Raw genomic sequence first — 26,622 nt, 5'->3', positions numbered from 1 at the left:
CTCAGCAATCATGTCTGCATGGCTGGCTTCATCATTTGCAGACCTCCAGTATCTCTGGAGGAGGCTTTCAGTGTAAATCTGGTTTGAGTCTTTTAGACAGTAAACACAGCTGGATGGTTACAGCTGTGCAGGTGCCCATGGCAGAATTTTACCTTATTACCCAGAGACAATGATAAAAAGTAGACTGGAGAACAATCCCTGGATTATAACCTGCACTCACCAGAGAGATGTATTATACATGGGGACTGAGGCCACCGGGGTTGGAGCAAATCTGATTAACATGCTTTTTGCAGCATTTCAGATTTTTTATTGGCATGCATTTATGTTTTCTAATGGTTATTCATCCCAAATAGCATGGTTACTCCCAAAATATTTCACTATATGTATTAAAGATTTCTCTTCCTGAAGCGAGGGATTTGACAGCAGAGAAACTTCTCACAAACCTACTGTTTCTATGAAGGCAAACAAGGAATAACCTTTGTAATATCCTTTAACTTAACATGTGACAGCAGTGGGACATCGGAAAGCAGACACTCTACAAAAATTAAGGCACAATTGGGAAAATCACTTGCCAGAAGATACTTCATTTACAACTTGGGAATACAACATAAACTAAAACTTTTTCTTGGCACAAATACCCCTTTCATTAGGGGAATACAGTCAACATTGCCAAAGACCTGACTTGAGAAGAAGTGGTAGATTTTTTAATTCTTGTTCCAGTTTCTTAGAAGGCTTAGAGCAAAAGAAATACTGAAGAGTAAATAACCAACATTGACTCTACCCTGAACATAAGGCGATGAGAGTACAGAAAGAAGAAAAGACCATAGGAAGATATTTATATTGGGATAGATGCAGTGATGGAGACTTTGCAAAAAAACACACAATTCTTGGGTTTTTTTGAGAGCTGAGTGGGCATCCATATGATTTTGAGGATACTATCATGGAAAATAAGCTTGAGTTTGCATTCACAACTCTTTTGTAGTAAATCTTAAGCACCACAGCATCGCTGTCTACTTCACTGATCACCAATGAGACACTGAATCATTTAGAGAGTATATTTGATCTGAATTCCATATTTTCAATAGCTCTTAAAATAATTTGCTGCATTAGAGCACCTGCCACCTTATAAAGTGTGCTGAGTTTTTATGACCAGTAGGATGTTTCATAACCAGTAGGGGGTAATTTACATAAAAGGTGGCAAGGCAAGATCTAAATGCCCAAGAGCTGGGGGTAAAATGACAGACAGGTAAGACAAGAGTTTACAAGGGTCAGGCAGGAGCCCCAAGAACAACCATTCACATGCTGCTGGAGGAAGCCCTCCTGAGTCAAAGACACATTCTGTGGTCAACAGCAATTAAAGCACCTTGCACAGCCCAGTAGTGTATTCACTGATAGTGAAGCTGCAGAGCCTATGTCTCAACAGGCTGGAAGAAAAGCAGCCAGCTACTAAAAGAGTTGGTTGTGACTGCTTCTTTTTCAAGGTAGGAAATGTAGACCACAACAGTGCTCTTTTCTTTTTTTGTCAGTAACACACAGATCCAAGGAACAGCAAAAGGGAGATGTACTGGAAGTCAGGGTACAGCTTGCTGGAGCTAAAGCTATTGAGATTTCCTGGACATGAAAGGCATGGGCTATGTGGCCTTCTCCAGCAAGAATAATTTCCAGCTGGCACTTTTCTTGTTTCCAAGCAAGACTGAAGAGCATCCAACATGCTTTCCTTCCAGTCAAAGTCACATTTATCCTCAGAAATTACATATAATAACATAACCTCTCATTTCATATAATGGTTCTTGTAGGAAGTTAAAACAAAAAAAATGAATGTTTAGATTTCAAGTCAAATTTGACAAAAAAGCTAAGACATGAAAAAGTGAAAAAGCAAGCCTGATTTCACCTTTTAGAGTTCTTCCCTTATGAATGTAACGTCACAGTGTGAGACAGGTACATTTCTAGGTACATTTTTAGGTAGCTAAGAAACCGCCTGTAAAATCCAGCCCAAAGTGAGTTGACTACAAAGTCAGAAGGGAAACCATGAGAATAAAACAAAAAAATGAGTCTGTATCTTTCTCAATTTCTCCTGTGAAGGATGTTTCTCAAGAGTAATTCTTAGGTAACTTTTTTCCCTCAGCAAGCATGTCATGATTATTGCTGCCTGGATTCACTCTTCTGCCACAAACAGAAAAAAAGTCATGAAGAAACCATACAACCTTTCATTTCTCTGTAAATAGGTGGGAAGTTACATATTTCATATATAATGCCAAAATACGAAAAGAAGCAAAGTCAAAATCTCAGTCCATAACTAACTGTCATTAATGTGGGATTATTATTCACATTATTCACATTTTTGAGAATTTATATGCAGGATACAGGCATGGCAACTCCTGTCTGACATGTTCTAAACACACCAAAGAGAGAGGGGTGGTGGGAAAATTGCAGCCTGCATGCAGTGAGGTTTTCACTCTCCCCAAAAGGAAATTAAAATTTGACTTCTGAAAAGGAATCTTTCACATCAAAGGATGCTTACAGCTACCCGTGAAAGAAAAACCCACATATTTTCATATCCACACACTGTGCTTTAATGCTTCTACCATAAGAGCATGCAAACCCAGCATCTTCTGATGTGATAAACTTAGCTTTTATTTGTGTTCCACTTATTCTGTCTAAATGTAGAGTAGTGGGTGGGCTAGGGGCATTAACAGCAGAAAATCTTCTGATACAGAACTGTATCCTCTACTAGATAGGTTTAATATAGTTAATATAGTTAGCTGAAAGATAACCTTATAACATGACTCAATGTTCTGCATGTGTTCAGGGATATCTGGGTAACATTACTGGGTGGGAAACCAACTAGGGTTAGTCAGAATCCGGGCATTTATCCCAGGTTCATCAAGACCACATTCTCAATGAGTTAGTGTTACTTTCATCAAAAGAAGAGATTCATTTAGTAGGTGGTTTTCAAAATATTTACATTTATCTTTGGGTATCTAAGTGACCTTTGGAATTTGAGCCCATACTGAGTTGGAGAAACCCCATGCACTGTCCTCTCCCAGCGCGACCTCACTTCTTCATTGATCAGCACTCATGCTCTGCCAAGTACCACCTCACGCACTGGCATGTGCTTGTGCCCACGCAAACAGACTCTGCTTTTACAAAATCTCCTCCTTGGTACACACACCACTAGGACACACTGCTCTTCTGTGTCCTTGAACACAGAAATAGACAGAAATAGAACCGTGTGCCTACCACAAACTTACTAAAAAATTTTTGAAAACCAAATCAATAATGCAGCTTTCTGTCCTGCAATGGCATCTCTATCCAAAAAATAACTTTGGCTTGGAAGCTTTAAATAAAATATCAATCAAGAAATTAGCGGAAGAATATAAAAAAGAACAATACTTCTCTCCGTCACTGAACAGAGGACAGGTGTACAAATACAGCAAAGTGAATCAAACCCAGTGTTACAAATGACTGCTGCAAATTCAAGTAAACAGAATTCTTCTCCCCCAGTTTCTAGGAGGCTTACACGACTTGGATAAAACATGTAAAATAAAGATTGAGAATATCAATAGATACAGCCGCTAGTTCTATGTACCACACGATGAAAAAACCAAGGGACAGTCACCTGCATTTGCAATGCTTTTCCTATATTAGAAACTACACAAAGTATGACACCTTGCAGAAGTCATCAACATACAGACACTGAGTTACAAAAATGCCATCAGTGGGATCATGATGATTCTTTCTTAATGTTTGCTCATTGTGACCAAATGACTGCTACTGATAATGAATGCAATATGAAAAAACACTTAATTTTCTATCAACTGAATTTTACATTTTAGGATATTTTAACTGTAAGTGAAGCTTATCAAAATTTTTGTAGTTGTGAAATTTACACTGCCCTATACCCTGTGTATTTTCATTATAACTGCCATGTTAAATCTGGTTTATGGTGTTTGTTCTAACAACTGGATACTGCCATTGTAGAGGAATGTTGTCATGATACTACAGTAAGAAGAGCTCACACTTTTGCAGCATTTCATATATTTTTGTGGAGTTTTTAAATGGAATAATTTGCCTTAAGTCCACTTGACAGAGGCAGCTCAGGTGTAGTATGAGGGAGGCTGTGGCACTCACTCTGACTTGCATTTTCTGGGAAAGAGTGGAAATATTTATACAGGACAACAGCGTGCAAAAGGAGTTGTCAGAGACACTGTACCAGTACGGTCCTAACCTTCTCCATTGTCCTTCTCCCAGCAATTCTTCTTGGAAACTGTGCCTGCAATATGTGAAAGTCAAAAGGTCTCCTGATGATCCTGTTACTGCCCTGGACAACCAGCATCACCGAGTCCCAGTGCTGATGTGAATGTGATACACAGAAGGACAGTGGCCACCAATACTTGATGGAACCTCTCTGTACTTTTGTAATTTCTGGAATGAACCCAGAAACCCACATGCTGAAGTGTTACTATGCTGATTTTGTTGTTAACTAGGTCAGCTGTTATCACTCACATACAATTAATGCAAATATAAGCCTCACCAAATATTTGCATAATTTTTATAATCACATGTCTAGCAGACAGGCGTACCTATTCTGACTTTTCTACTTCTATTCCAACATATAGTAGCTCTCCTTCAAGCACCATTTACAGCTGATAAACTGACATCTAGAACCTCATGGCTTACAAAAAAAAGTATATTTTCTCAGTTTTAAAAGATTTTTAACAAAAACCCAAATGCAGGAATTCTACCATCTATTCTGAAATTCCACAGAATTTTGGCTGAAAGATTCTGGTTGAAAGATTGAACTGACTGTAAATTACTTCAATTAAGAAATATCATACAACTCTAAGCTTATGTTTGTCTCTGCAATACTTATACCATGATTTGCTATTTACAATTTTATTCTCTACTCAAGAGACATCTAATTTCAGTGGAAAAGCATTTTGTTTCAATTTTAAAACAGCAACAAATGCTTCATAAGGCTTTTGGTATTAAGAAAATGCAAATCAGGAGCCACAGAAAATAAATATTTCGAGTCGGGCATAAAAGCATCAGTTATTAAGGCCATAGGTCTTGGTATTTTAGTTTGTGCAACTGGAACACACATATTTTCAGAAAAGCTTTCTGAAAGAAATTTTTAGAACAGTCAGCAGTTAGGAGCTGAAAGCCAAATATTTTGCAATTCATTCTTGCTTAAAATGTTCATACATTCTATTTTTCAGCTTAAAAGTATATGCAAAAATTTCTAAAGCTGAATTAAAGCAAATATAGTTATCTAAACGCAAATTAAAAATCAACTTCATTCACTTGCTTTAGGCAGTAAATGCATGCTTTTATCCCCAATTGTAAGTAATCAGAAGTACCTTGTCAGTTGTGACTGAGGGGTGCCCATGTGAATGTCATGAAGTTCAACAAGGCTAAATGGAAAGTCCTGCACCTGGGTGAAGGTAAACCCAAGTACAAATTCAGGCTGGGCAGAGAATAGATTGTGAGCAGTCTTGAGGAGAAGGACTTGGTGGTGTTGGTAGATAAGAAGCTTAACATATGTGACCTAGTGATATGTTGCTGCAGCCCAGAAAGTCAACTGTATCCTGAGTTGCATTAAGAAAAGTATGGCCAGCAGGTTGAGGGAGGTGATTCTCCCCCTCTACTCTGCTCTGGTGAGACCCCACCTGGAGTACCAGCTCTGAGGCCAATTTGCAAAAATGCCACTACTGAATGAAATGTTATGAAATTAATGTAACAAAGGAGACCAGGAATAAATAACTCACTTGAAGAGCTCTCAAGAATTCCCAATTATCATGTTGTGCCATTCATTCAGGATTATTGAAGCTCATAGTTTTGTCAATTTGTAATTTGAAGTATGAGAACAACCATATATTTAGCATATCAAGAGCCAACACATCACTTTCATGATGCAAAACAATTCTACCCTTCACCATTCTCACAGCTCTTCCTTATCTCATCAGGAATTTAAGCACCTTAGATATTTCATGAAGTTACATGAACCATATGAGAATCAAAATACTATACATTATCACGAAATATCTTTGCTTCTGAAATTTCAAAAAGGAAGCAGAGATAGAGTGTTGTCCTGCACCCAGAAGCAAACTGTGAAAAACCCATCCATAACCCAAGAATTATGAACACTGCTCTCTTCTCTTACTTAAAGATTAAAAAGTGTGTAAATATTTGTCAAGTGAGCAGCATATACAACATCGTTTGTTAACAACCTTCTATTTAAATTTGTGCATCAATATGCTAGAAAAGCAAATAACCTTATAAAATAAGTCAATCATTCCACATAGCCATTTCACTTTTTTTTCTCATTTTAACACCTTTACATGGCAACATATCAAAAAACCCCAGATCTACCACACCAACTCGAGATTTCAAGAAATTTCAATTTTATTTTTATCAATACAAATAGTAAGAAGGCTTAAAACTTTTAAACAGAATGGCAGCATTAGGTAAGACTGGTCAGAAAACTACTAAGAAACTATATACATTTTCTTTATCTCTTTGGAGACACATACAGCAAAAAAGAAAGGTAAAAACTGGTTGTATTCCACTATAGTAAAACTCTCAGCATTTCCCCTGTGGAAAAGAGCATACACTGCTCCTTTTTTATCAGTTCCTAAGAGGGGAAAAGCCAGATACTGAATTTGCTTGAAGAGGCATCTAAAGAGCTCTATAAAGTGGACACCAAGAATGATTCCTTAAGCATTCTGCTTTTTTAAAGCCTGGCTATGACTGTCACCTATGGACGACTAGCATCACTGTGAAAACAGCACACAGAACCTCTAATGAGTAACTAATAAGAAAATGAAAGTTATCCTTTTGCATGAATTCCTTGTTCCCATTAACAAAGGAAATTGTTTATAGGTGGGAAATAAAGATTTTAGAAAAGGAATCAGGACATGTTGGCCATTACCAGATGACTTCAAGATAGGTTAAAATGCTGTAACAAAGTTGACAGGTTTTATGATTACATTCATGATTTTGATTTGATGAAACCAAAAACAAGGTCCTTAAAACACATTTTGAAGGACAATGAATCCTGTGCCAGAAGTTTACAGTCCTAGATGTCATGTTTGGTAAAACATCATAGTTGTTCCAAAAAAACCCCATAAAAACCCAAAAACAAACAGCCAGAAGACCACATGCTAAAAATAACAGTTACCTTACTTGATCTTTTCCAACTCTTCCTCATTAGCATTGTCTGAAAATAAAATAAAGCATTTTAATTACCTTTCCTCTGCAATACAGAAAAGGAGGCCAACTGTCTCCAACAGGACAATTCACATTTAACCACCACTACAACTGAAACAGCAACATGTACAACTCAGCAACAGATACACAGAAACAAATCCAGGCAAGTAGCAGCCCTTTGCACACCCAGGCATACTTTTCTTGGTGGTCTGAAAGTCTCATTTCTGGAGACAATGCATTATGTGAACTTGACATAAGAAAGACAGAAAAACAGAATTAGATAAGCAAATGGAAAAAAATGAATGTGCCATTACTGATAGTGATTACAATTCTGACTGATACTTGAATAGTAGTCTTTTTTAATAATAGGGTACTCCATTTTTTTGGAACGCTGCTGTTTAACTCGTAAGTGTAGCCATATAATAGAAATCCCGCATAAGACTCCTTTGATAACATGAATCTATTACAAAATCCTTAAAGTTACCGCTGTTAGTTCATTTCACAGCAGTAAAAATCTCTCTTTAGTTTGATAATTACGCACATGAGGGAGAAAACAAAGTTATACCTTCATTCTTTAAAAAACCTAAATCTCAGATGCCCTGTCCCAATACCTAAATAACCTGTAAAACCTTGGCACTGCTAAACACCATGCTCTGACATGCTGAGAGGCAAAGTGTCCACAGACAGATTCTAAATCATTCCATAAAGGAGACATACTGGTCAAGTAGATTGGGGAAAATTTATCTGTGAACACAACTGTTGCTTAAGCAGCTCTGTGGAAATGCAGAAAAATTACTTTATACAATTTAATAACATCTAGCAGCCTGATATTGACACTGACCAAGAATAAATCAAAGAACATTGACTCCTTTTGAAACTTTGTCATGAAAAGTAAATGTAATGTTTCTTTTTATTAACTATTGCAAAACCACTTTTTTTTCAGATAATGGAAATAAATTTTGAAAAGCAAACATTTTCCTCGCTAATAAATTAAATTACATCATGGGGAAAAATTAAAATGAGAAAAAATATGTAGGATTTATATGTTTGAAATATCCAGAAATTTTTCAAATAGACACAGCTTTTTGGGAGAAGAAAAACACCAAGCTGCTGAGGATGCTTTTTAAGTTGCTATGGACAGTTAAAACCCAAGGGCTTTGCTGTAAGTTAGTGATAATTGTAGCACTGTGGCTTTGTAAAATATACACAGATACTGAACGCTTTATAAAGCTGGAGAAAGCCCCTGAATTCATTTTTACAGAAGAAGCATGTAAGAACTAAGCAGCTTGAGGCCCACAGAAGGCTCTAATGAAAATGTCTGAGTTCCTGGGTCCTGTCCAGCACAGCACAGCTTCTCTCTTCCTCGTCATTTCTGAATCCTACACAGCTACAAGTCAGAGTACAAACTCAGCTTCACTAGGCTTCAGACCAGGCTGTGAGTAAGGAAGAGAATATGGCCCAACAGCTGAATTGACTATGTAGGTTTAGATTAGATACTAGGAAAAAATTCTTCACCATGAGGGTGGTGAGGCTGCCCAGAGAAGCTGTGGCTGCCCCATCCTGGCAAGTGTTCAAGGCCAGGTTGGATGCGGTCCTGAGCAACCTGGTCTAGTGGAAGAGGTTGGAACTAGATGATCCTTAAGGTCTCTTCCAAACCAAACAACTCTATGATTCTACGATTCTTTCAACTCTGAGGAGTTCAGTTTGACTTTTAGCTACAGAAACATATACTGTATTTGCTGAGTGCACCGGCATCATTACCAGCTAGAGCAAGATAAGCTGAAGCCATAGCAACACCCTTAGAAGCCAGTAAAATAAATATATAGCGTAGGACAGATCAGGATGAATGATCTACATGGAACTTTTTAATCTGAAAATATTCCATGCCCTCAGTCTCTGCCTTTTGTTTCCTATTGTATTATTATCCCTCTGGCAAATAAAACAAACAAACAAACAAATAAATAGTAATAGTGTATTATAAGATTTAATACAGCAAACAAACTGACAGCATATTAATGTTGTTAATATTTTCATATGAAGTAAAAAAACTAAGCATCATTAAGATAGATCATTTTAGGGAAAAAACAATGCCTTGAACTTTAATCTCATTAAATAACAACATCCAAGTAGCACTTGGCTTCCTTTTTTCCATTTTCTGTGCCTCTTAGGCTGCCAGCAGTGAACAGTTGTCCTCAATCTCTGCTGGTCCCAAGAGAACAGTTCTCATCAAGCTACCAACTTTGTCATTTCCTGTAGCTGGAAATTGACCCAGGTAGGAAACAGCTATTGTAGTGAAGACCTGGGTGACATGCAGCTCTGAAGAAGCTACAGTCACTATAAGTTCTCCAGTGGTGAAATCTGTGCACTGAATGTTGATGGAGAAAGAGACAGAAAAACTCACATGCACTGTGGCACCCACGACTACAACACCAAACAGAATTTGCAAGAAGCCTGTACACACGCATGTAGTTAAAAACAGCACACCGGCATGCGCTGCACTACATGTATCCAAAGGGAATACTACTAGAACACTATCAGAGAAGAAACAAAACAAGCTGCTTTGGAGCAGGTCCAAGAAAAAAACTGAGTAACTGCTGGTTCTGACTTCTTTTGAACTGGTCATCAAAAAGAGAAATTCAGAAGGCCATCAAAAGGAAAGATACAGACAGTACATCATAAACACATTATTTTTTATAAATACAGATAAATTAATGAATTTTTAGAGCTCACATGTTTTAACATTTTTATATATACATACTTTCCCCATACTTATTTATTTTACATCTTTTTAGTTTACAGTAGTTACCTAAGTTATCTGTCCTCTCAAGGCAATAAAATTAAAATGCTACATTAATGTAAAGGGTAAGTACTGTTAATAGCACAGAGCAAATACAAATGAATTACTGTAACTAGTGTTATGGCAACTTAAGTGTGTTAGGCCGGAAATGGACACAAATATTAAAAACTTTCTAATTTTTATTGTCCTATAAGAATAATTCATTAATCAAATTTATTCACAATTTATGATTGTTCAAAAATCAGAACTAATCAGATTGCCTTCATTTGTCAAAAATCAAAAGAATATTTATACATAGTTCAAATAAGAGGTTACAAGATTATTACCTCAAATGTTCACATTTTTATGCTTTTAGAACAAGCACCAGGTAGAAAAAGGCAAGGATATTTAGAGACAAGATTTGCTAGAAATTTTGATTTGTTCACCTGCCCATGCTCTTACATTAATATTTAATAACTGCAGGCTACTTCTGCATCTTCTTCACATAAAATGTACCACAAAATCGAATACTGTGTTCTTACTTATGAAACTAGTATATTGAATTTCTTTTAATTGAAACTATGTCCAATATTCTCATACTGGAAAAACACAATCATAAACTACTTAAGCACTGTTTTTCCACCAGATTCCAAAATAAATACTCCCCTTTTGTAGTCATTGTAATATAATTTTACATACAGTTATATGAACATATGTATATGTTAACATTCTTAATTGATATCTGAATCCAAAAATGTAATGTTTTGATCTGAGGAAATGGGACCTTCCAGCTATAATTCTCAAGATCACCTTATCAGTCAGTACACAGAAAATCTGAATTTCATCAGAATTTTTTTCCAGAAAGATAAGGAAGAAAATGCTCCTGTGTGGATCAAATCTCTCTCTCATCTCTTTTCACATCTCAAGGCTTCACCCAAAACAAAATAATCTATTACTGTGTCAAATGGACTGCTTATTTTTAAAATCATTTGCAATAATACCTCTCTCACAGACAGATGGCAATATATAAGGCCCCCCATTTTGTCTCATTTAACTTCAAACTTCCACTTGGAGTACCTTATCCTCCATCAGCATCAATATTTCTTATGCAGTGTGACAGGATGCATCTTCCTGTAACATATAGCTACATTATTTTGAAATGCCAATATAGCACTTTGCTACAGGACCTGTCCTCGAGCCACACAAACACACTCTCAGAAAACTTTTCCTTCACCTGCACATCAATGCATGACCTCTAAAACAACCTCACTGCAGTTGAGGCAGTGAAAGGATCTCTTTGGAAAGTATCATCCACATCAAGTTACCAAAGGACACATCACAAACATCATCTTGTTCAAGAGGTCTTTATTTGAAATACGGCTATAGACCTGCCCAAAATACAGGATATGTGGCTTCTATGGCTACATGGGAAAGCTAATACTTCTTTTGTTGAAGCTATTCCTTTTTTTTTTATTTCCCAATGGTCTTAATAACACTCTCATTTAAAATATATGGAATTATAGTACCTTCAATATAAGTACTTGCAGTTAATTTCTGAAATATTCAGCTCTATGATTTAACCATTCTACACTATTTATGTGTGACAACATGTAAATGGTGTAAAATGGCAAAATATTATCTTAATTACTCAATGACTTGCAATTCTTAGTTGCAAGGAATTCACAAGTTATCACCAGAGCAAAATAAAACCTATTCAGAAGAAACTATATTTTTGAAATGTAAGCTATATAGGGATATCAAACAAACAGGCTTTAAGTAAATGTGAAATTACTTAGGAAAAAATGTACATAATGTGAAGAGACAGCATGTCTTCTGTGCAGCAGTCATTAAAGCATATTTAAAGGTGCTCACAGGTTTTTATCTATACATTTCAACCACACTTGAATTATTACTTAAATAGAGATATCCAAGTAAAGGGGGAGCAGCAATCATTCAAACAGCATGAGAATGTAGGACATTATTTAATTGCTACTTTATATGGTGCACATTTCGAGAGTGGACAAGAATTAGTCTTGATCTTTTAACAACATTTGAAAATTTATTGATCTCAGCCATACTAATTTCAATAGAAATTATCGTCATTATTACAAAACCTTTCAAAAATAACCAAAGACAATAGTTTAATTGGAGTGATACACTTAGCAATATATCTACTCCTTAAAGAGTAAAAAAATCTAACAAATAAATAAGTACATATGGTAACTGAGTACAAGATAATTCAGTCTTTAATTATGAAACCCCCAACACATTCATATACATCAATTTAATATTAATTGTGTAAGTTATCTTGCTCGTACTGTGATACAAATTCTCTGATTTTACTGCAACTTTGCCAGAACTGCTCTGAGATCTGTATCTCGGAAGACTGGTTTCTAACAATAAGATTCAGATTAGGAACCAGATTCTTAATTGGAATCTTGAACATTTTCAGAATGAAGTCCCATTTAACAGTTTGAATGGGAAGAAAATTTTTTCACTTGAGCTAAACTAAAAAAAGCAAACAATTAAATGTGTGATAGCACAAACCCAGTTCTTCCTCCTATTACAACCAATCAGTTGGATATGAAAAAAGTTGCTACCCAACAAGTCTGTGGTGCTCCCAATACTTTTGACATTCAGTAGCTAAATCACCAACCCCCCTATGAAAGACAAACTACACTGTAGTGTCTTAATTTCACTTTCTCACCTGTAATTTTCTTGAGCACTCTCTCTATAAGAGCTGACAACACAGATCAGCGCAGTATGATGAAAAAGGAAACTAACATGCTGTTCACATAATCATGTCCCACATAAAAATACAGTATTTCTGTGCTACTTGATTTAGTATTATGGCAGGATAGTGCCAAAACCACTTGGAAAAACAGGGCAATTACCATCTGACTCAGAAATGTTGGTCTTACCTAAATGCACGCAAAAAAAATCCAAAATAAAATAAATTTTTCATTTAAGTAACAAACACTTGCGGTGCAAATGTGCAAGACAGAATTCTAAATTGTCTGGACAAACATATTGCTTAAAAAAAAGTAAAATACACTGTTTAAATAAGCTAGATGCGCATTACTACCATATTCCATTATTTTTATTCAGTGCTAACAAAATGTTACGAGGCAAACTAACAGAGAAGAAACCCATTTTCAAAATTCTACATCATCTTGGTTATACCAAATATCTAGTTCCAGTAACTGACTTACTAGGCTATTTAATGTTACCTGGGAGAAAAGTGGAAAAAGAACTATTACAACCTGCCAGTAGCCCTCAGGTATGCAAGAGGATGATGACTCACACTGCAGCATTCAGAAACATAAATGGTCTTACAAAAACCATGTAGTTGACCATATCCATGGAAAATTTAATCAGATTAATGCTTTCTTTTTCCTTGGCCTCTGCTGCAACCGACTTCTGAGGCAGGGCAACCAGGTTCATTGTTAACAGATCCTTGGGGAAAGATTAAAGCAAAATGATGCTAAAAAACCAATATAACAACAAATTTAATTAAAACATGCTTTAAAACCAAAACTGGAGAAAAAAGGTAATGGATTGGAAAAGGGGTGTATAGCTTTTCTGGAGTGTATGATCATCTTAGAGGAGGAAAATTGGAAAGAGAAAAATAGAGAAAAAGAGACAGGAGAAAAGAGAGAAGGATATCACCACCCGTGGCTCAAGCCATGTATGGGTGATCATAGTCTGTGGTTACAATACATAGTCCCGGTCCATCAGAGGTGGGGGCCCACATACAGGTCAAAAATTGGGAGTTTATCCAGTAATGCCCCAATCTCTCCTCCTGGATGACTTCTGGGCATGTGCAGTCTTCTTTCCGGAAGATTCTGGAAGTCTGGTGGCGTTGGGGGTCGGGGTGGAGTTCATGGTGTGTGTCTATGTGTCCGAGTGCCTGGGCAAAGTTTCTGAAGAAAGTTTCCGAGTGGCTGCACAGGGGTGACTGCTGGTATGGCAAAGAGACTGGCATTAAAAAAAAAACGCTACCCTGCCTCTACAGGATCTGTTGCTTAACAGCGATTTCTTCTTTAATTTGAAAACAGCTTATTTAAGGCAAAATTTAGCTGCAAGGTCCATGTGGTTCACTGCAGCCTCTGTGAAGCCAGAGGAATCCATATTATTTTACAACCTCTGAGATATCATCTCTTCTATTTCTGCCACGGTTATACTACCCAAGTCAAAAGTCAACACACAAAAAGCTAGTAAAATATATCCATCTAGAGATAGAGTTTGTCACAACTAGGACTAGAAAACTGGAAAATATTTTCACTTACAACTAAGCAGCTCAGAAAACTAAGACTGATGAAGGAACTAGAATAAACCTAGAAAATCACACCATTTCATAATTGAAATGTAAACAGGAAATTAAAAAACATCAAATAATACTTTAATATTAGATGTAAAAAAGCAGAAACACTACATTTTTTCAGCTTTATTTTCAGCATGGAATAGGAATCAAATATTCTTACCTAGAGATAGCAGCACTAGGTCCAAAATTCTCAGCCAGTGGTTTACTGATGTTTCTCCATATTAATCAGCACCATTCACCTGTAACTGACTTTATCTGAAATTTATGTTCCATCTGGATTCCTCATTACTATCTCAGGAAGGATCCAACTCAGATGAAGCACGCTGTACTATACCGAAACACCGTTCAGTGTTATTTTAAGTATTAGAAAAATCAAATTAATCTCAGAATTTGAGGTTTACTCTTGTGCTCTAAGTCATCCAACCACAGAACAATCACAGGAGCGATCACACTTATTAAAATATTAAAATATTAAAATTACCTGTTCTCGCTGTTCTCCGGGAGCCAACAGAACTGACAAGAATATACTTCCCAGATCATGGTCAGGGTAATGCGGATCCTTCAGACTCAAGGTAACATCTGTCTGCCTAGGAGACAAAAAAGTACATATTTATTTTGATTTCCATTAACTTGATATATTATGGATATATTTCACAGATAATGAAATTTCTGAATTATGAGAATTAAAGGCATCTCCATTTATAAGAAATTACTTAAAAACAGTGTCACAAATTTGCCCTATTTCTGCTTTAAAGTATTTCTGTCTAAATGATCATAAAAAAATACTAAATGCTTTTACTTATTAAGAAATTAAATCAGAACTTTAACATTAATGGATTAAAAACCAGAAAAAAGAAAGTCAAACAGCAGGTGGTTATGTTGTGAATGAAGACAGCATAAAACCAAGATTAAAGTGGTTATAAAACTAACTGCTCCACAGACACTATAAAAATGTTGTTCGTAATCAGCTAATATATAAACATTCAGAATAAAGTACTTTCCTAACCATATGTGGTTTTCCTTGGTTAGTTTAGTAGGTTTATATATAAACCCTGAGATTAGCTCAGTTATTTAGAGCATGGTGCTAACAACACCGAGGTTGTGTGTTCCATCCCCATATGGGCCATTCACTTAACAGTTGGACTCAATGATCCTTGTGGGTCCCTTCCAACCCAAAATATTCTCTGGTATAATTATTTTCTAGCATAAAGTACTATTTGCAATTCCACAAACATGATATTAGCAGACAGCCATATAGAAATATTCTGTAGGCTTGTTTGTGCCATACCTGTTTAATTCCAATGACGTGAGATCCAAAAATGCTGAACCAATGAAGTCATCTTGAAGTCCGAAGTCATAGTCAAATACCTAAGATGCACAGGAGCATTTTTCAGTACTAGAAATCTTCTTTCTTTTGAGCTTTTCTGACTTTATGAATGGTTCTTGAAACTCCTTTTCCAGAGTTACAGCTTCATGTTTCTCACCTGTTAAACCAGGACTACCTGAAAGCAACCTGAAACTTTCTGGCCAGAAATCAAGCTTGAAACTGCTTGTTTAAAAGTCAGACTGCATCACGTAGAGACACATAGTGGTGTATACTACTATTAGACTACATATGTGAACATCAATTTTATAAAAAAAAAAAAAGCATTCTGATAAACATTGGCACTGAAAGAATGAAGATCAAAAGAATATCTAAAGTTAAGCAGAATCACTGATTTGCTATACATTGATTCCTTTATCAATTCTGCAAAATGGAAGGAGGAGGGCAGGATACGGTTATGAAAAGTGGGTTATTACAGCACTTGCATCAGTATTAGGAATAATATAATTGTACATTTTGAAGGTTGCATAATTTTCTAGGGTTAGAAATATTACAATCTAAGATTAAAACTTAATGGATATGTGTAAGGAAACAATGACATTTAATAATCTACTATGAAAACCCTGCCCGCTAATTTCCTACCTAAAGAGAGAGCACCTGGACAAATTTTCTGATATCCAGACAGGAATCTGTGGCCAATACATTGAATAGTACAAACTGAGATGGGTTACACCTTCCTAAGTCAGAAGAAAGAACAACAAATAAACTAGGGGCAGATTTGCAGAGAAATAAACAAAAAAGGCAACAAAAAAAAATTGTGACACAAAAAAAAAAAAAAGGGAAAGTGTCAATTATCAAAATCAACTTTCAAGGTAAATTAAATTTTTTTTGGTAAGCATTGTCATGAGGATTTCTGAGGACCAGAATATACTTTCAGCTAAGTAAAAGTGAGACTCGTGAACATCTTGTAAGGAGAACATTTAACTGAGGTATAACAGGACTAAGTTCAAGTTCTTCAATTTTAATGCAAATACTTCAACTATTGTATTACACTAACTCTTTTCCAGGAGGCAAAGAGGTTCATCTTCCACAAATATCTTAATATGGACAGCGTTAAGACAGCAGTAACAGAAATCCTATGGCCCAAAGGCTACAACACTGCTGCAGGACTCAAAGGGTTTGAATGCAAGTATGTGAGCACAAGCCTCTCACATGCCATCACCATGAAAGACAGTTTACTTTCTCTGTCCTTCTGCTAAGATCACACTAAAGAAATACAAAACAATGATGACCTCAAATAAACAAAAAGATTTGTGGTATTTGCCACTTTCTAAAATGTTGATATCATCATTCCACAGACATAATTTAAATAATAGTCTTTAGTAATGCACTATTGTACAATAAACTTTACAGCATACAAAAATCACAAAATTAAACTCTTTCAATAACTCTTCTGTTGTAATTTGTCCAACATATGTAAGATAGTGTCCTACCTTTATATACAATGGTTCTCTTGGGTTATCGATAAGAATGTAAGCTTTTTCTTCCCACACAGGATTGAGGTTCTTGTGTACTGTTTTACTTCTAAATACTTCTTTTCCTCCAAGTTTGAACTTGACATATGGATCACTGGTTCCTGTTAAAGACACATATACTATTAATTATATATTTGTAATACAGTAAGGGAATGGAGACTAAATTACTTCAAACAGAACTAAAAGTAATTTCTATAGACAATCAAACCAAAAACAGCATCAGATGAAAGAATTTTTTATTGTCGCAATCTATTATTTTCCAGGGTGTCATTACTCAGGTAATTGACTCTGTTAATATCAAGTGCTTGCATCACTTTCTGTTGTTTGCAATCCATTCCCAAAGTCACACATGAAATACTGGCTACTGCAGTGTTGGTTTTACTTAACAAAACTATGTCTTTCTTAAGGCTAGGATATTATCTTAATGCAACCACAAAAATTAGATTATATAGTTAAAATTACTCCTGTAAAACATTAATCTAATTATCTTGTGCCTTTCAAAAGGCACATAGTCCACAGACATCACTAGTGCAACTTTTCATTGACTTTACTGTGTCCAGGCTTTCCTCTTCCATGAAGATTCACTTCCTACAACACTCGCAACGACAAAATCAACTCTAAAGTCAGTCCATAAAGTTCACAACATGCTTCTTGCAGTAATCCAAGAGCACATCTGAGACTAAGTGATCAAAGACTATCTTAAAATAAACAATAACTTTAGCATGAATAACAGTTGCATCTTCATGAACAGCAGTAAAATTACAAGACAAGATTTTTTTTTTTACTATTAAGGCTTTTCACAAGCCTGACATATTTTAGAAGTTTGCATTTCCATCTACTGGGAAATACAGTCATTCACTTTTCTTAAAATTGTAACACATTCTTCTAAACATAAATTAGGAAGGTATGACTGGAGCTCTTTGCATTATTTCATCCAGCCAGAAGATGTCAGTATTCTTTACCTAAAGTTTTATCTCCCTTTCAGAAAGCTAGAGAGGTGGAAACCAGGGTCTCATATGTGACAGGGTTAGAGTCGTTTCCATCCATAATTACTGGGGCGCAATTCATTGGCATAAAAATGTTTTGTCTAGCACAACTAACTTGTTCCTTGGTTATTCAAGTAGTGGTGGTGATTTTGAAGGCAAAGATCAGGTATTTTAATTAATTCTGTGTAACGAGAAGAATATTTTGAATATAGATACCATGGGGTGGTGCATCCATCCCACTGCTCCTCGGGACCACTCTACAACCTCAGGAATCCTGTTAGGCCTTGGCCTTCGTGTAAAGAGTTTGGCAGTGAAGCATCCCTTGATTGTACCAGGAATTCCTGCATGACTAAGGTAGGAGAGGGCAAAATCAGTCATCCCCTGACAGCCTGCAACATCTAAAAAGGCAGAAAAGGATATTAGCCTATGAGTCGGAAGGGTTGAATGAGAGGCCTCTAAACCAGGTTTGAAGGGGGAAAAGGATAAGACCGGGCTCACTGGACATGAGCCTGGAGGCAGTATGCCACTGTTGGGGGTGAAATCAACAGCCCGGCTGAAGTGCATCTATACCAATGCACACAACAGGAGTAACAAACAGAAGGAGATGGAAGCCATTGTGCAGCAGGAAAGCTATGCCATAGTGACCATCACAGAAACAAGGTGAAACGACTGCATAACTGGAGTACAACGGATGGTCAGGAGCTCTTCAGAAGGGACAAGCGAGGAAGGAGAGGCGGTGAGGGAGCTCTCTACATTAAGGGAGTGTTTTGACTGTATAAAGCTCAAGGATAGTGATGATAAGGTTGAGTGCCTATGGATAAGAATCAGGGGGAAAGCTAACAAGGCATTATGGTGGGACTGTTACAGACCACCCAACCAGGATGAAGAGGCAGATAACATATTCTGTAAGCGGCTGGCTGATGTTTCATGATCACCAGACCTTGTTCTTGTGAGAGACTTTAACTTGACAGTTGTCTGCTGAAAACACAGCAGAGAGGAAGCAGTCTAGGAAATTCCTGGAGCATGTGGAAGATAACTTCCTGTTGCAGGGGTAAGTGAGGCTACCAGTGTAGTACCCCAGTAGACCTGCTGTTTATGAAGAGAGAAGGGCTGTGGCAGAAGCCATCTTGGGCACAGTGATCATGAAATTATAGAGTTTTTTGGCATACTTTAAGAAGGAAATCTTAAATATGCAGGAGTAGGACCTTATGTGCTCAAAGATGAGCTGTCAGGGAAGAAGACTGGCCTGGTTGACCTTTGGAAGAAAGGGCAGGCAACTCAGGAAGAGTATAAGGATGTTCTTAGGTCATGTAGAGAGAAAATCAAAAAGGCAAAAACTCAGCTAGAACTCAATCTAGCCAATGCTGTGAAAAATAATAAGTGTTTTCATAAATAGATTAGCAACAAAAGGAGGTCCAAGGAAAATCTCCATCCTTTATTGGGCACGGGGGGCAACACTTTCACCAAGGATGAGGAAAAGTCTGAGGTGCTTAATGCCTACTTCTCCTCAATCTTTAACAGCAACACCAGTTATCCTCATGGAAACCAGTCCTTGAGGTAGTAGGGAGCAAAATAAACCTCATGTAATACAGGAGGAAGTAGTTAGTGACTTGCTGAGCCATTTGGACCAGTCTGTGGGACCAGACGGGATTCATCCACTGAGGGAGTTGGTGGAAGAGCTAGACAAGCCACTCCCCATCATTTATCATCAGTCCTGGATAACTGGGCAGGTCCCAGACAACTGGAGATTAGCCAATGTGATGCACATCCACAGAAAGGGCTGGAAGCAGGATTTGGGGAACTACAGGCCTGTCAACCTGACCTCAGTGCCTGGGAAGGTTATAGAACAGATTATCTTGACTGATTATATGGCACATACAAAACAATCAAGGCATTCAGGTCCAGCCACCATTAGTTTAGGAAAGGCTGGTCCTGCTTGACCAACCTCATCTCCTTTTATGATCAGATTACCCACCTAGTTAATCAGTGAAAAGTTGTGAATGTTGTCTACCTGGACCTCAGTAAAGCCTTTGATAATGTCTCGCAGAACATTCTCCTTGGAGAAGCTGACAGCCCACAGTTTGGACAGGTGAAAATCCCCCTAATCCTCAAATCTCAACCCTCCAGCCTTTGAAAAATGCCAAGGCTCCTAACGTGACTATTTCACGGAACTCAAGGGGAGTTTTTCACCTTTGTACATACTTCTTTGTGTCTATGTGCATCCATGTGAGAATTCATTTAAACAGCAGAAAACCTTCTCTCAAAAAACCCAAACTATGATAGACTGCTCTCTTGCTGAAGCACCAACATTGCCTGTGTAAAGGCAATAAGGACTCTTGGCACAGGGTGGCAGCCTCTCTATTCCTAGGAAACACTGGCCTAACTCTCACCAAGATGATAGAGAAACTATCCATCATTGCAGTCACTATTACCTGGCCCTGTGAAGCAAGCTCTCCTCTGGTCCTGCAGGTCCAACTCTGGCACTAACACCAAGGTCTAACATTCCTCTCTCTCCTTGCAGACATCTCCTAAAATGCACCTTGCAAGTTCAGGACATAGATTAGATCTCATAAGCACACAGCAGGAAGATAAAAAATATTTTTCTGGAGAAATATTTAAGATGTTTGCTGACAGGCCTACTAAACTACTTTTGGGAAGGAATCAGAGCTGTTAATAGAGTGGAAATACAATAAAGACAAATTTGGCCAGCATAGTAATCCAAGTTCTACTGGAGAGAAAGAAGATGAATTCCCCATAAATTATATTTGTTTGCTTAATTGGTTCATGAGGCTTCATAACAGGTTTTTCAACATCGTTAGGCCATTTGTTGAACAGATTTTTTTTCTTAATGAAATCCTATTTAATATAATGTGATAAACTGTTAGCTGAACAGTATTCAACAGTGAACACAGGGGAGCTTGAGACTGCTCTGCCATAACTTGTGCTAGTGAGATGGAAAGTATGATGCAAAAGCCTCCATATTCCTCTACAGTATTTCTGCCCTTCACTCCATGTGAACAAAGTCAAACTACTGTTGGAATGATAAAGCTTTTCTGATATTTGGTTTTAATATATAGTTTTAATTAAACTTTTAATTAGCTGTTTTAATTAATCCTAAATTGTATTAGGCCTCATATCACTTTTAGCTAGCATATAGCAAAAATTGTTATAAGCTACTTTTATGAGAACATAGTTTGGGAAAAGTACTAAAACGGTAAGTTTTGCTAAACTAACTTGGATGTGCTTCAATGAACAAAGCCCAAGAGAAAAAGATGTATTGTTGGACATCTGGAATGAACCACCAAGGACATTTTGCAGAAACCAGCAGATAAAGAAAAGAATTAACAAAAAATTCAGGAAAAAAATACTAAACAGACTAAAGATGTGGACTTAATTAGCATAGAAAGCAAGAAATTAATAACCAATAGAGGGTAGAACAGTAAATAACGAAAGAAAATTATGTAATTAAGAACCAATTAATAATAATTTGTTTGGTAAAAATATATAAATAGGTGAAAAAGTAATGTATTGGTGTCCATATGGAGGCAGGATTTTTGTTGGCCACATACACACCCAATGCTGCAAATAAAGTAATGTCTTGCTTTCTAACACTAAAAAGACAGTGCTTGAGGGTTTTATTATTCCCCTACAATTTTGGAGGTATTTGGCAACAAGTTCTAGTGACTCCACTGAGACAAAGCTTTTGACTTGGAAAAGTGGGGAGACCTCAGAGGAAAAAGAGGAAGGGAGAAAGAATGCATGCTCAAGGAATCCAGCAGGGGACAGTAGATGATCATTTTTCAACCACTAAATTGGCAGAATCTTAAAAATTAAGTTTAAAGGAAGCTACTAATCAGTTACTAGAGATCACATATATGTGGAATGAAAGACACTATTCCAAAGGCAATTATGCTATTAAAATTATATTAGATAAAACACAAAGGGGAGGCATCTCCAGCTGACGCCTAGATGCTGAGGAATGAACTGGTGATTTTAAACAGCGCAGTTTATTTTGTTCTCAATACATGCAAAAGGGCTCTGAGCCAAAATATTGTAAATGCCACTGTGCAACTGGGAAAGCAAAACTTTGCCATTTTTTCCAACCTTTAAAAATTCCAGATAGGTAAACAGTGGTTAACACATCAATTTCTATATATTGGGCCTGAATGCCCAATGGTTTTGCTAGGAAGAGATAATATTTGAAAATGAACAAATACAAGTACCTAATTTTTTATAGTGAAATGGTGTTGGCCCAGGATTTTATGTTGTTACAACAACCAAAAACAACAAAGGAAATCCCAGAAGAGGTGGAAAAAGCTGTTAAGTCTTTTGGTGTGGGCCTCTGGAATTCTGGGGAGATCAAAAGCAGCAGAGCCAGTCAGAATACAGCTGAAACCAGATGTCAGACTGGTATGGCAGAAACAATATCCTTTGGAATTAGAAGCTAGACAAGGGTCAGAGGAATTAATTACTAAATGTGTCCAAACATGGATACTAAGGGAATGTGAGTAAAAATATAATACTCCCATCTTACTAGTAAAAAGCCACATACTAATGAATACAGACTAGTACAAGAGCTATTAATAAAACAGTGCAATACACCTAGTGGTAGCAAATCCTTATACACTTCTAACCACAATTAAGGTATCTGATGATACTTCACTGGTTTGGATCTTAAGGATGCTCTCCTCCACACACCCTTTGCAACTGTAAATCAATCTCTGTTTGCTTTGAATGGGAAAGTCACTAGACAGGATGTAAAACCCAATCAACATAGACTGTCCTCCCACAAGAGTCAAAAATAACCCCACTTTGTTTGAGAATCAACTGGCAAAATAATTGGAAATATGGAAAAAGGAAAATAAAAAAATCACATTGGCTGCAGCATGTAGATAATATACTGATAGCCACAGAAGTCCAAACCAGATGTACTGAAATGACTGTAAGTTTACTAAACTTTTTAGGACAAGCTGGTTACAGGTATCCAAGAAGAAGGCTCAAATTGCCAGACATATCTGGGATTCAAATATAAGGGACTGCAAAGCCTCAAAACTGAAACAACAGAGATGATTTGCCAAACTCCAGAGCCAAGGTCTGTATGTGAATTAAGAATATTTTTAGGAATAGTTGATTGGTATCAGCCATGGATTCCTAGTTACGGACTTCTGGTAAGAGTTTTATATGAGGCCCCAAGAAACCCTAGAGATACTACAGTGGACTCTGGAATGCTAGCTGGCTTGCACTTACAAAGTGCTCTAATGTCAGCCACTGCATTAGGATTACCCTACCTGGCCAAACCTTTTGAACTGTTTGTGCATGAACGCTTATACTTTGCATTAGGAGTGCTAGCTCAGAGACTGGGGGCATGAAAAAGAGCTGTGGGACATTTTTCCAAGCAATTGGACAATGCAAGTGAGGGATAGCCCACCTGTCTTCCAGCTGGAGCAGCAACTATACTTTTAATACAAGTAGTCTGGAAATTGACCGTGGGCCAGGAAATACCTGTTTGTTTTCCACACATGGTTATCTCCATCCGAGAACAAAAGGAGTGGTGACTGCCCCCAAACCAAATGCATAAGTATCAAGTTCTCCTGCTGAGACAGGCTGATGTGAAACTGAAAACAACTAATGCCTTGAACACAGCTATGTTTCTTGAATCTGTACCAGAATGCCAAGAGGCCTTAAAACATGACTGTCTCCTAACCATTGAGAAAGTTGACTTCGCAGGGAAGACTTAAGGGACACTCCAACAGAAGATCCAAACTGGGGACTATTCACAGATGGGAGCAGTTTTGTGTGCAAAGGACAGCGGAAATCTAGGTATGCAGTAGTAACCCAAATGGAAGTAATTGAAGCTAATCCGTTACCTGTTAACACCTCTGTACAAAAAGTTGAGCTCATCACTCTGCAGCAAGTCCTAAAATTGTCTGAAGGTAAGAACAACATATGGACTGATTCTAAATATACATTTGGAATAGTACACACTCATGGAGTTATCTCAAAAGAAAGAGGGCTCCTTTCAGCACAAGGATCCCCTATCAAGTATGGAGACGTCATTAAACAATCACTGGAAAGTGTTCAGTTACCAATCAAAGTGGATATTATGCATTGTAAAGGTCATCAGTTTGGAAACACACCAACTAACGTTGGAAATTGACAAGCAGATAAAACTGCTACAAAGGTGGCACAGAAAAGCATCTTAGTAGTTACTCCATTAAAATGTGTGAACCTTTCAGATGCAACCCCAGAGTACCAGGCCCAGAACAAAAAGCTAGCTAAAACTTTAAAAGCCCACCTCAATTATGAAGGATGGTGGGTAACTGCAAATAGAAAATCATAGTACCTCAAGCAGTGATGAGACAAAAAGCAGAAGATAAGCAAATAGAAACACACTGGGAAACAGAAGCTATTATAAATAGCCTGGTCATCAAGTACTTTGTGAAAAAATGACAAGAGTTATCCAAAGCAAAATATCCAATAGCAAAAGGAGGGGCAAGGAAAACCTCCATTCTTTGTTGGACATGGGGGGAACATAGTCACCAAAGATGAGGAAAAGGCTGAGGTACTTAACACCTTCTTTGCCTCAGTTTTCAACAGAAAGACAGGTTGTACTCAAGACAACTGGCTTCTGGAACTGGTAGACAGAGACAGGAAGCTGAATAGCCCCCCTGTAATCCAGGAGGAAATAGTGACCTGCTGAGCCACTTGGATCCTCACAAGTCTATGGGACAAGGTGGGATACATCCTAGGGTGATGAGGGAGCTGGTGGAACAGCTCACCAAGCCGCTCTTCATCATCTACCAACAGTCCTGGCTCAATGGGGACATCCCAGATGATTAGAAGTTGGCAAATGTCATGCCGATCCACAAAAAGGAAGACCCAGGAACCTACAGGCCTGTCAGCCTGACCTCATGCCTGGCAAGGTTATGGAGCAGATCATCCTAAGTGCAATCACACAACAGCTACAGGATGGACAAGAGATCAGACTCAGCCAGCACAGGTTTAGGAAGGACAGGTCCTGTCTGACCAACCTGATCTCCTTTCATGATCAGGTGACCTGCCTGGTGGATGAGGGGAAGGCTGTGGATGTGGTCTATCTGGACTTCAGCAAAGCCTCTGGCACCGTCTCCCACAGCATACTCCTGGAAAAGCTGGCAGCCCATAGTTTGGACAGGGGCACTCTGTGCTGGGTTAAGAACTGGGTGGAGGGCCGGGCCCAAAGAGTGGTGGAGAACGGTGCTGCATCCAGTTGGCGGTCAGGCACTAGTGGTGTCCCCCAGGGATCAGTGTTGGGCCCAGTCCTGTTTAATATCTTTATGGATGATCTGGATGAGGGGATTGAGTTCACCATCAGCAAATTTGCAGATGACACCAAGTTGGGGGGAAGTATCGATCCACTGGAAGGCAGGAGGGCTCTGCAGAAGGACCTGGACAAGCTGGAGAGTTGGGCTGATTCCAACGGGATGAGGTTCAACAAGGCCAAGTGCCAGGTCCTGCACTTTGGCCACAACAACCCCATGCAGCGCTACAGGCTGGGGACAGAGTGGCTGGAGAGCAGCCAGGCAGAAAGAGACCTGGGAGTTTGGATTGACAGAAAGCTGAACATGAGCCAGCAGTGTGCCCAGGTGGCCATGAAGGCCAATGGCATCCTGGCCTGGATCAGGAACAGTGTGGCCAGCAGGTCCAGGGAAGTGATTCTTTCCGTGTCCTCAGCGTTGGTGAGGCCACACCTGGAATACTGTGTCCAGTTCTGGGCCCCTCCGTTCAGGAAGGATATTGAGGTGCTGGAGCAGGTCCAGAGAAGAGCAACAAGGCTGGTGAAGGGACTGGAGCACAAGTCCTATGAGGAGAGGCTGAGGGAGCTGGGGTTGTTTAGCCTGGAGAAGAGGAGGCTCGGGGAGACTTCATCACTCTCTACACTAACTGAAAGGAGGTTGTAGCCAGGTGGGTGTCGGTCACTTCTCCCAGGAAACTAGACAAGAGGGCACAGTCTTAAGTTGTTCCAGGGGAAGTTTAGGCTGGGTATTAGGAAGAAATTTTTTACAGAGAGGGTAATTAGGCATTGGAATGGGCTGCCCAGGAAGGTGGCGGATTCTCCGTCCCTGGAGGTTTTTAAGATGAGACTGGATGTGGCACTTAGTGCCATGGTCTAGTAACTATGGAGGTGTTGGATCAAGGGTTGGACTTGATGATTTCAGAGGTCTTTTCCAACCCGGTTGATTCCATGATTCTATGAAAGTGTAGTCAGTAAATGTAAAATATGTTTACAAAACTATCCATATTCCTACAAAAAGCCTCTGGGGACTACAAAAAGAGGAAACTGCCCTGGAGATTATTGGTAAATAGGTTTTTCTAAGTTATTTTGACAAGAAGGATGTCAATACCTTTTGGTTTTACTTGACATATTTTCTGGACAGCCTGAAGCTTTTCCCTGTCACACCAAGAAAGCAAGGGAAGTTACCAAGGTA

General features: G+C 38.1%; 1 protein-coding gene across 6 annotated transcripts in view; it reads right to left on the bottom strand.

The window, feature by feature from the left end:
* MCTP1 (multiple C2 and transmembrane domain containing 1) overlaps positions 1–26,622 on the bottom strand; it is a 189,411-nt gene that overhangs the window by 130,081 nt on the left and 32,708 nt on the right. For 5 of the 6 annotated variants that reach the window (XR_003538401.1, XM_027708764.1, XM_027708767.1 and 2 more), the window contains exons 3-6: positions 17,127–17,269; positions 15,598–15,677; positions 14,791–14,896; positions 7,181–7,219 (exon numbers count right to left, since the gene is read on the bottom strand). Coding sequence is in view for 5 of the 6 variants with exons in the window: in XM_027708764.1 (XP_027564565.1) it covers positions 7,181–7,219; positions 14,791–14,896; positions 15,598–15,677; positions 17,127–17,269 (368 nt within the window). In the remaining variant the exon portion in view is untranslated. The remainder of the gene's footprint in view (positions 1–7,180; positions 7,220–14,790; positions 14,897–15,597; positions 15,678–17,126; positions 17,270–26,622) is intronic. The other variant, XM_027708766.1, reaches the window with a different exon arrangement.

Source organism: Neopelma chrysocephalum, unplaced genomic scaffold (genome assembly GCF_003984885.1).
Source record: "Neopelma chrysocephalum unplaced genomic scaffold, ASM398488v2 Primary Assembly neopelma1_96523, whole genome shotgun sequence".
Classification (NCBI taxonomy): Eukaryota; Metazoa; Chordata; class Aves; order Passeriformes; family Pipridae; genus Neopelma; species Neopelma chrysocephalum.
Note: the sequence above shows the minus strand (reverse complement) of the source record. Positions and strands in the feature narration are given on the sequence as shown.